Source organism: Cariama cristata, unplaced genomic scaffold, assembly GCF_000690535.1.
Source record: "Cariama cristata isolate BGI_N322 unplaced genomic scaffold, ASM69053v1 scaffold4872, whole genome shotgun sequence".
NCBI lineage: Eukaryota > Metazoa > Chordata > Aves > Cariamiformes > Cariamidae > Cariama > Cariama cristata.
The window spans coordinates 72,602-82,716 of NW_009604323.1; the positions used below are offsets into that span (position 1 = coordinate 72,602).

Consider the following 10,115-nt stretch of genomic DNA (forward strand, 5'->3'; position numbering starts at 1 on the left):
TGCAGAGAGCGTGCACACATATTTTCTTATCTGGTAGCACTACAGCAATACAATAACAATGAAGAAGAAGCTATCATACGGCAAAGATCTACCATCAGCTCCAAGGATGCTGTGTGCCCAACACAGCGCATTGCTCCCGGTTACAATTCTTGTCATAAGGTGGGGTGCTCCCAGACTTTCTGTGGTCGTAGGAGTCCTTTTTGCTCCTCACAGTCTGTTGTTCAGGAAGATCCAGAGCACACTGGCTGCTATCCCTGCTGCCATCCCATAGCTACACCTCACACTGCCCACTGCGTTGACATTGCAGAGGTTGCTGCTGCAGCAGGAGATATTCCTGTTGCCTACGCTGAAGTCCTGATAGAGTGATTCACACGACGAGTCACAGCCCTTGCTGATGATGTTGAAGAGCCCTATGACCCCTGGAAGGAAAGCAGGAGCGTTACTACAAGGACTCAATGCAAGCCAAGCCAAGCCTCATGGAACTGAATAATGAGATGCTATTCTTATCTGAGCTTACTTCTTGGAATAAAAAAAAAAAAAAGAAAGTTTCCAAACAGCTGCATGTTTTACTGTAGTAGGTTGTATTTTTGAGGTGTCAGTTTGTCAGCAGCAGGGGGAAGGGTTCCAATCTCCAAGTGTTTGCTTAAGGCAGTGTATTTCACAGCACAAGTCTCAGGGGTTTCTAAAACAGCACTAACTACAGAAAATTAAATAATTTAATTAATAATGAAATTAGCCATTAACACCTCTGTTGGGGAGCCTAAGCTACTAATGGATGAGGAGCAAGCATGTGGGGTAATCTTTGCCCGTATCCCATACATCTTTGTTGCATGGACACTTTCAACTCCCAGGGAACTTGTGGAAGCATCGCTATGCCCATTTCACAGATGACAGAGTTATTGTTTGCTTTGTTTCTGAGAGGCACAGCCCATTTTTCTGTGGCTGGTTGATACTCAGCAACTGCTGGTTACCAGCAGATTACGGTCTGCATGAGATCCCTCGATCTTGCACAACCTGTTCTGGGCACCAAGTCTTTGACATATGCAAATTCAGTGTATAGGGCCAGTGGGTTATACAATGTGTTGGCTCTCCTGCATGTGACGGCATGGTCATGGCTTTGCACATTTCTGACAAGGACAATGCCTACTGGAGGTATTGCATGTACCACGTGACAGAGATGAGTTTGAACATGCCACCAATGAGTTTTGTGACCCAGGTCTAAGAGCAACTGAGCTGTCACTGCAGATCTGGACAGGGCAAACATTTTTTTTTGCTAGATCTAGAGTGGAAGAACTGAATCATAGTCTGTTAAAGAAGTTTACCCAGAGACACACAGATGGCTGCATTCAGAGCTGGCATTCAGAAGGGTCTAGGTGAAATTCTGTCCTTTTCATTGAATTCACCTAAAGTCAGCTCTGTCATTGAATGCTGCTCCTAACTTCATGACTAGGTTTCACCAGACTCAGCCCCTCACATTTTAATCCGTGTTCCAAACTTTTCAAAGCTGTAAACCTAACTATTGCCCTTCTAAGTAAATAATTTTTGGTGTTATGAAAGAGAAATAAACCCAGTTTTGTACAGGTGAGAGACGTTGGTAGGTAATTGCAATATGAAGTGCAGCTGCACCCTCCTGAGATTCATTCCAGGCACTGGCACTGTACTGACCGTACTGCTCAGTTTTTATCATAATCTGTTGGCAAACACTGAGGAATTTATGGGGTACAGCATGCACACGCTAATATGACTTCGTAATCACACTCTTGTGGCCAATGTGGGGAGAGGACTTTGTGATGGTCAGTACCAATAGCAAGGGACCAGTTGTCACCAAGGGATAAACATTTTTCTTCTGTTATTTCTACTTAACATGAAAGTCATCTGAAAGCTTTTTTATCACCTTTTCTCCCCAAATGGCTTTTCTCTTCCTGCTGCACACTGAACTTTGCTGTCCCACACCAGCTGGTGTATCTAGAGTAGGTGAGGCTGGCTTGGACACCTGACAGTGGGACCATGCTTGGCTCCAACATCACAACTAAGATATTGCCCACCACCACTTTGCCTTACGGATCACATCTGTCTTGCATGTTTCCTTCTCCTTGCAGTCCACTTTTGTCTGACACTTGGAGTTGCTGAGCTGTGATGTGCAGCTGTAACACTGCAGAGAAGAACCTGCAAGAGATCAAGAGGGTTTATAAGACAAATATATCCGAAGCTCTCCAGGGAACCCAACTTAGTTCTTGCACTGGGAAACAGGACCATTTCTATGGGCCCTCAAAGGAAGATAGCAGCTCTTTTATTGGGAAAACAATGTTTTTTCCATTTTCAGTGGAGAATAGTACACTTGCTTGAGGTGAGAGTCAAGTTTTGCAAGCGCTGAAGGTGTTTCAGATGTAATCAGTGCAGTGAGGGAGCAAAAAGTCTCGTCATTTAATAGGAAGTTCTTCCCAAATGCTTCTTCCTCTGCATTTGGGATGCCAAACTCAGTTCCTGCCTGAAATAGGCTTTTTGTGCTATTCCCACCTCCTGAGCTTGTCCTTTACCCCAGAAGGACAGGTTGATATCATCTTTCTGTCTCTATAGACATGTTTCATCTGGTGGGTTTGTGAGCCTTAGCTGAGACATTTCCAGGATTGGATGAAAGAGGGAACGCCCAGAGGGAGAAGAGGGCGAGGAAGGGATGGAGTAGGCAATTTGCAAGGTCTCTTCCATCCTGTTGTCTCAGTTTGACCAACTTATGACACATACTGTCCATCACCCCCTCTTAGAAAGCAAAGTGCAAACACAGCTTTTGCCTCCATCTGAAAACCAGGTCACCACGTGTTTCCACCCCCTCACAGACATGCCACTCTATGGGGGATGCAAGTCAGTCTTGTTAACATCTGCTGCGCTGTTATGGGCATCAAGCAAAGGCAGAATAAGCATTGCAGCTTACAGATGTCTAGCTCTGATGAAAAATAATCCCCAGAGGAGTAAGAGCATGGTGCAATTACCTGTTTCTATTATCTACCCATGCCCCGGGGCATCACTGGAGCTTTTCAAGTGTGAGAGTTAATGTATATAGATATACTTTAACCTCATGACCACCAGGCTTGTATCATGAATCCCTCAAGTCAAGACCCTAATGCCTAAAATACATTTTAGGACACAGAAAAGCCCGATTTAGAAATTAGCGTTATTCAGAACAGGAACAAGAAGTGATTTGAGGCACTTAGTCTCCCTCTGTCCAAGCCGTTCTGGTATGAATGACTGATGCAGTCACAGAGGCAAGCAGCCAAACCCCAGTTTGTCTGTAGTGCTGCACTCTGCTCTGACGTTTATCTGACTTTTAATGCAATGAAAGTCGAATTTGAGAGTACTCTGATGGAAGCTGGCAGAGGAGAAGATCTGGCCAGGACTGTACAAGACCCTTCTCAGCCTATTCCTTAAGCATCCTCTGTTGATTAAGAAACTTTTCTGCTCTGATCTGTTTCTTCTGTTCTCTGGTAATAGGGAAAAGATGGTTTAAAACTACTTTTTCCCAGTAAGGCTAGAAAAACCTGACAGTGTCCGAATTCCACCCATCCGGTTTATAAAATAACATGCCATCTTTTTCTGTCCCATTGAAATTCTGACAATCCGTGCAGCGTCAGAGGCCATTTTGAAATGCGGAGTCGGAAAACAAGTTGGAACAAAACTTACCTTTGCAGAAAAGTTGCATGATAGCCTGGGAAGAAGGAAAATAATTCTCCCCCCCCTCCCCCCCTAACACCACCCCCCATCCCCATAACTATATGGTCTGCCTTAAATAACTTTGATTTCAATTAAATTCAATTTTACATAAGATTTATCTTTCCAAGAAGTTGCTCTACCCAGCACTAGGATCTCACCGTCGGCAGGGTGGGAGTTTGCATTTTTTTCTATGCAACACCCAGGACATCCCATCAAAAAGCAAATATCTTCATATGACAACTGTGTCAGCGTTTCTTCCCTCACTGCCAAACCCCATCACAAGTCTTTTCTCCTAGCTGAAGATTTGCTGGAGGCGATGCGGGGCAGACTCTCCATGCTGTCTTACCTGAGTCCAAGCACAGGACTGCTCCCAGCAGGAGGACAAAGAAAGCCTTCATTTTGGAATAGCCTTTCTTGTGCTGAATATGGCTGGTTTCCTCGTGGGGTGGTTTATATACCGTGGGAGGCAGCAATCGGGCATGCCCAGAAGGTTACCCTCTGAAGGCACCTGAGCGAGGCTGCTCGCTGGACCAAGAGAGGGGTTGGTTTGTGGTGGTGATATTTGCGTTAAGTGCCTCTCCTATCTGACCGTGACTCTTGGAGTTACCAGCAGCTCCTCTCCACGGCTACGCCCCTGCCTTTCCTCCTACCCTTGGGCAAAGTGTTCACACGAGTGGCAAAAAAAGCCCAAATTCTTTAGAACAAGGCTGGCCTTATGTATTTTGCCAGAGCCAGCTAGGCTGCAGTTGTACCCTGCGAACAAGGCTCTCCACCCCCATTGCTATCCTGAGTGGACCGATTGTGTTTAAATTAAGGACAAAATGTTCTTTTAATAAACACCTCCAGCTAGTTATCTGCATGTGTGTCTCTGTGACACTCGTGGCATGTGGTAGCAAGGTATGTGGGCAAAATAACACTGCATTGCCCTCTTCCAGGTGTCCGCATGCTCACTTGCCCTTATTTGTATGTATTGTCTGTAGTCTAGCAAAAGACAATGATCAATTCAAATTTTTTATGTGTTGAAACCAAAGGGACTTTGTGATGGCTTTGTTTGGTATTGTTTTTATCTGCCACATCTGCACTGTGACATACTTCGCTTTGTCTGCCAGTCTCTCTGTCTAGTACAGGTTGGGTACGGTTTTGACACTTGAACTCGCATTAATGTATACTGTAACATCTCAGGCTTGTCAAAGAAATGCCACTTCTCATCACAGATGAGGGTGAGTCCAGCCACATTCCAAACTGAAGTGCGAATGTTTGCTTTGGTGGGTTGATTGGAGACCTCTCCCATCCCTCGCGTCCTTTGGCCACTTCTCAGTACGCACTAGCGTGAAAGAAAACAAGCCTTTCTTCTAAATTCAATTTGCCATGGTTTCTGGCTTTATTTAGGGTTTTTCTTAAATCTCAGGAACTTAGTGTTTTGCAGCAATAGCCTGCAGGGACTTACTCTGGTGCAGTTTAGCTGTTAGGACACCAGGCACCTTTTCAAATTGAAAGGAAGGTGTGCTGGTGTGTTGGTGGGCCATTGCTCTTGGCAAGGGACTGTGGGATGAAGGATGGAAGGTCAGTCAGCCTAAGTCTGCTGAAGTTAACGGCACTACCCTGATTTACACCACTGGAGAAATTGGTCCAGGGGATGATTTTGAAAATTCTGTTTCCTCTGCAGGGATTTTAAGTACTTTGCCTTGCATTCTGTTTAAAAAGAGTAAAACCAACAACCCACCACCTTCTTTCTGTGTCTATTGGCTTTTGCTTCATCATATTTTTGCAGACCATCTCATTTACAGGCAACTTTTATGGAACAGCTGGATAAAAAAAGTGGCAATATGTTCTCAGACTCCAGTGTTCCTTATTCAGAGATGTTTAAGGCTATTTTTCTTTTTTAATCCCTTATGATTGTCCCTGTAGGGTTTGGGTTTTGTGTTAGGGAAGAATAGGGCCAAGGGAAAAGCATAACCTGGTCACCCCATCAAATCCACTCAGACCTTGAATTAAATATTTCTTCCTTCAAGCAACTCATTGATAAGCAAAAGGGAGTGCTCTTTTCATCCTCAGCAACCTGACTTGCTGCCAGTCAAACTTTCCTAGCACTATTATTCTTTTTATTCTTTTTCTAACAGCATCAAGCTGCCAGTGAAGACCAGGACTCATGGTGCTGTAAAAGAGATGCACACAGCTAAGAGCTGAAGCCCAAGACTGTGTGGGAACTCAGTAATTCCTGTATTTCCTATATCCTTACATCAATTGGTGCTTCTCACTGTTTTTTTGAGCATTTGTGTGCAGTTTCTGCTTCACTCCTGAAGATGGCAAACGTGCCCTGTTATAATTGTTACACATACATTAACATGCAGTTGTCCATAGGATTGTGTGTGCATGGGATTTTTTATTTTCCTGATGTTATAAAATCCCAAGTTCATGAACAAGACCATCTTTTTCCCCTGGGAATCCAAGGATGTCTACAAATCATTTGGGTTTTGGTTTTTTTTCTAAATACTATTTTACATGGTCAAAACATATTCCTGACGGATACATGTCTGGAGCTTTCTGTTGAGGAGGGAGGGGAAAAAAACTGGATTATTTGCTGTAGGCTGGTTCACCTGCCTGGTGTCAGGCTGGGAAAGTGGTGGTGGATGGTGGTACAGAGCATGGTGTCATGGATCGCACTGAGGAGCTGGATAACAGCGGTAGGCATGAGCTGGAAATTTGAGGACAAGAATGGCAATAGGTAAAATGATGCCTGGGAAATCTGAACAGAGATACTGAGTGTCTCTGACGGCAAAAGAAAGGTGCTCCAATTTCCTGGGCTGGGTCAACTGTTTGGCTAGGCGGTCTGAAAAGGCTGTAAGGAAGTCTGCAAGATGACAGAGATAATGTGTTAAGACTTCAGTTGCAGACTACCTTTTTTCATGGGGATGTCTTTTACGAGCAGAAGAGAAAAAAAAAAAAAAAAGCAGAACCCAGCAAAGAAGAAAATAAGAAGAATTACCACACACTCATTCAAGCTCTTGAATGAATTGTAGTCCTTGAAAGAGACGGATCATTATGGGATCCTGCAGAGTCTCCAACCTCCAAGCTCAGAGGTTTAACACCTTCTCAGATCCCTTAATTCAAGCCAGAATTAAGTGCAAGAACAAGAGGAGATGCTGTCCAAGGCTGCCCGGCCCTGAAGAGAGGTCACTGCGTTGCTTGCTCAGCATAAGTGTGGCTTGCAGCTCCTTTTCAGGATGTTTTGAAGTGTGTGGAGGTTACAATGGGCTGCGGAGGGAATCTTACTGACTTTTCCACTCCTGGAAGGTGTCTGGTAGGTGTGCCGTGGATGAACTGGTGCTGTCTGCAGTGATATCTGCAAATCTGCTCAGGCTATGAGGATGTGGGATGTATGATAACAGATTTTAGTGGTCAATTTTAGGCATCAAAATGGGAGTTTCTAATGGCTGCACAGCTGTGTTTGTGGGAACGTAAGCAGCCTCAGGAGCAGTGAACTGTCCTGAGTCAGAAGGGGTGGGGAATAAATGACACCGAGTCCCTGGATGGCAGTGAGGCAAATCGCATTACAGACTTGTCTGTAAGGAGGGAAGCGCGGATCCTGAATGAGGCATGTGGTTGGATAAACAGGAAGACAGATGGGTAGACAAGGGGAGAGAAAGATTTTAAGATGAGTAGATATACAGATGTCCACAGAGATGGATGGATAGCTAGCAGTCAGGAGGAGCTGGAGTAGCTAGTCCTATGTACTCCCTTCTAGCTATGTGATTAAAGGCATGATTTTGCTCTGCTTGTGGCAAAAGGCCGCAGTATGTCCTCTGTTTCAGCCTAAAGTATTTCTTATCAACCTCTCAGCTGTTTTCCACTCTCTCGTGCACATGTCTTGGGATGGACAGCCCTGACACTGGACCAGCAGCAGAAAACATGATTCTTGCTGTTCCAGGGCTGCCAGCAGAGATAGGCTCCAGCTGCCACATCTATAGATGCTCGAAACTCTTTCATGTCGTGGTCTAGCTCACACTACAAGGATTTACTTGTAGGTAAGCTTCAGAGCACATGGAAGAAAGGCCAAGCTGCCTGAGACATCTTCCAGAGTCCAGCAACGGAGACTGGAGCCATCATTAAGAGCAGAACATCGAGCAAAGACAGAAAGGTTTTGGGGTCTCTGTCACTGGGCTGCTGAGGGACCTTTGGGATGTGCCTTCCCTTCTCTGTGCCTGTTCTTCCTCTAATGGCAAATAAGGCTCATGACTCCTGCATCACAAGGGAAGCGTTTTGAGATCTGTGGGTGCGAACAAGCGTAACTAGTGAGCATTATATAGATTTAATAAGCGAGCAGGCTGTTTGACCTTGAGTATTTCCACAAGGGTCCAGGCACAGACCCAAGGATCCATCTATTCCCATTCGGGATTTCAGAGGCTAGCCTGACGAACCTTGGAGGAAAATTTCACCTTCGCATCACACACTTTCTTGCTGACAGCCATGAAATCAACGCATTGCTGCAAATTAATCCCACCACGGTGCTAAACTTGTCTGCGGAGCAAGCTGTAGATGGACAAGATTCTGAGGGCTGTAGAACAGAACCCCATACGGTGGTGCTGTTGCTGCGTTGCTGATGCACAGATCTCTCGGTGTGTGGGAGCAGCCCAGACTGTTTGTTTAAAATCTCAGCAACTTCAGAGCATCAAAAATGCATTTGACATTTTTTTGTTATTTTGCTAATTGCTAAGCTCTTTTGGTTGTAAAAGACTTGGAGTGTGGGATTCCTGCCAGCTTTTGCTGGCGATGCCTTGTGCATCTCCCGAGTTGTTTGCAGGAAAAAAGGAATGCATTTTCCTATGCCTACACTTCGGAATTGGGATGAAGTGTGGGGACAGTAGCCTGTGCTGTGATCACAAAGCAGTTCTGTGCTTGCTTTGCCATCGCAAAACACTTTCTTACCCCCTCACATACCAGGCATTGCAGTTTCCTATGGACAGAGGTAGTAAACGGTAGTTTGAAACATGGGCAGAAAACATGACTTTCCTGAGATCAGACAACAGGGCAACACCAGACCTCAGACCAGGACTCTCAAGCACCCTAGCTGCTACCTAGTCTGTGTCCCTTTCCTTCCATCAAGAAAATTATTCAATTTCTTTGGTCCCTATAGGACACCACAGAATATCGGTGGGGAAGAACCTGAGATTTCCAGTCCAGTTACTGCAGATAGACAAGGGTAGACCTGATGGCTGGATGCACCAAACCCCTTATAGGGATGGGATGGGCATGGATTTTTTCCCCATGTGGAGGTGGATGCATTCAATACATGACCACTTATGGTCTCTCTTTTGTCCTTCTTGACCTCATTTTGAGGCCAGCACTCTTGGATGGTACTGCTTATCCCACTTTAACACAGTTTAGGGAAGAAACTTTGGCACAGGAGCTCAGCTCATTGTCTTACACATGGGGAAAATTATTTTCTGGAGGGAACATATTTGTCAGGGTTGTTCTGTGACTTGGCTGTTAATGTGTTGACAAAGTATTTTTCTGGGTGGAGAATACCATTTTGTTGATAAAGAGATGTTCTGCAGAAATAATAAACTTATTTGAAGTCCAGGATGGATTTTGCAATCAAACCCAGGTAGAGAGCGCAAGATCAATCTAGAATAGCCAATCTCCGCTGGTTAGGAAATGCAATTAAGATGCAGGAGATACAGGATCAGTCCTATTAAGTCACGCTTCCTTTTGCTTGAGTAGATGCTCTATCCACAGATACTGGAATTCAGATTGTATTTTCTTTGTCCCTCTTCTTAGAACTGTTACACTTTGTGTTAACTAATTCTAAACTGATTGGGCTGGAGAGATCCAGTGTCATGAAGCAATTTGATTTTGATGAATTGGCAAATTCTTATAAAAACTATTTCATTAAAGAAGTTTTTTTCCTGGCTTCTTTATCAATTTCTCCAATGCTTAGGACAGCAGAAAATGAGTGGTAGAAACCAGGAGAGATAACGGGAATTCTGATGAATATCTGTCATTTCTTCCTGTTTTAACTGTTTAGCTGGAAAATCGATTTTAAAAATCAACCCACAGTTTCTTGGAGTCATTACAAAAAGGGAGGGTTTTTTTTGCTAAATATGGTGTATATGAATGGTTTTAAAAAGCGGGTTTTATTCTGGCTTTATATCCTATTTTAAGTACTAGCTAGGAGGCTCTTTGGCAAGCAGCACCAGGGGAATGAAATATTTTATAACTCCAAGCATTGCCCTCCTATCCTGAGAGTATCTAAGTAGCCAAAGTAATCAATATAGATTAGAAAAAAAATTATCATTACTTCAGAGTTTCCTTGCTGTATCCTCAAAGTTTTCTTTGGTGTATCCTCAGGTTACCAGCCTTTAACTGCCTGTGTCATACTCTGATTCAGGGATTCTCTGAGTTTCTTCAGA

At 44.3% G+C, this 10,115-nt stretch overlaps 1 protein-coding gene across 1 annotated transcript; it reads right to left on the bottom strand.

The window, feature by feature from the left end:
- Positions 1-207: 207 nt before the first annotated feature.
- On the bottom strand, positions 208-4,103 carry LOC104157984 (prostate stem cell antigen-like). The gene is made up of 3 exons (XM_009695535.1): positions 4,052-4,103; positions 2,062-2,166; positions 208-419 (listed from the first exon to the last, which is right to left on the bottom strand). Exons 1-3 carry the CDS (start codon positions 4,101-4,103, stop codon positions 208-210), a joined length of 369 nt encoding a protein of 122 aa, XP_009693837.1.
- Between the last annotated feature and the right edge of the window lie 6,012 nt (positions 4,104-10,115).

Bases quoted from the DNA above. Each gene is read 5' to 3' on its own strand.
- LOC104157984 (XM_009695535.1), bottom strand. From the start codon at position 4,103: ATGAAGGCTTTCTTTGTCCTCCTGCTGGGAGCAGTCCTGTGCTTGGAC. The intron at 2,167-4,051 runs GTAAGACAGCAT...GATCTCTTGCAG, and splicing joins AGTCCTGTGCTTGGACTCAG to GTTCTTCTCTGCAGTGTTAC. The intron at 420-2,061 runs GTAAGGCAAAGT...CTTTCCTTCCAG, and splicing joins ATGCAAGACAGATGTGATCC to GGGTCATAGGGCTCTTCAAC.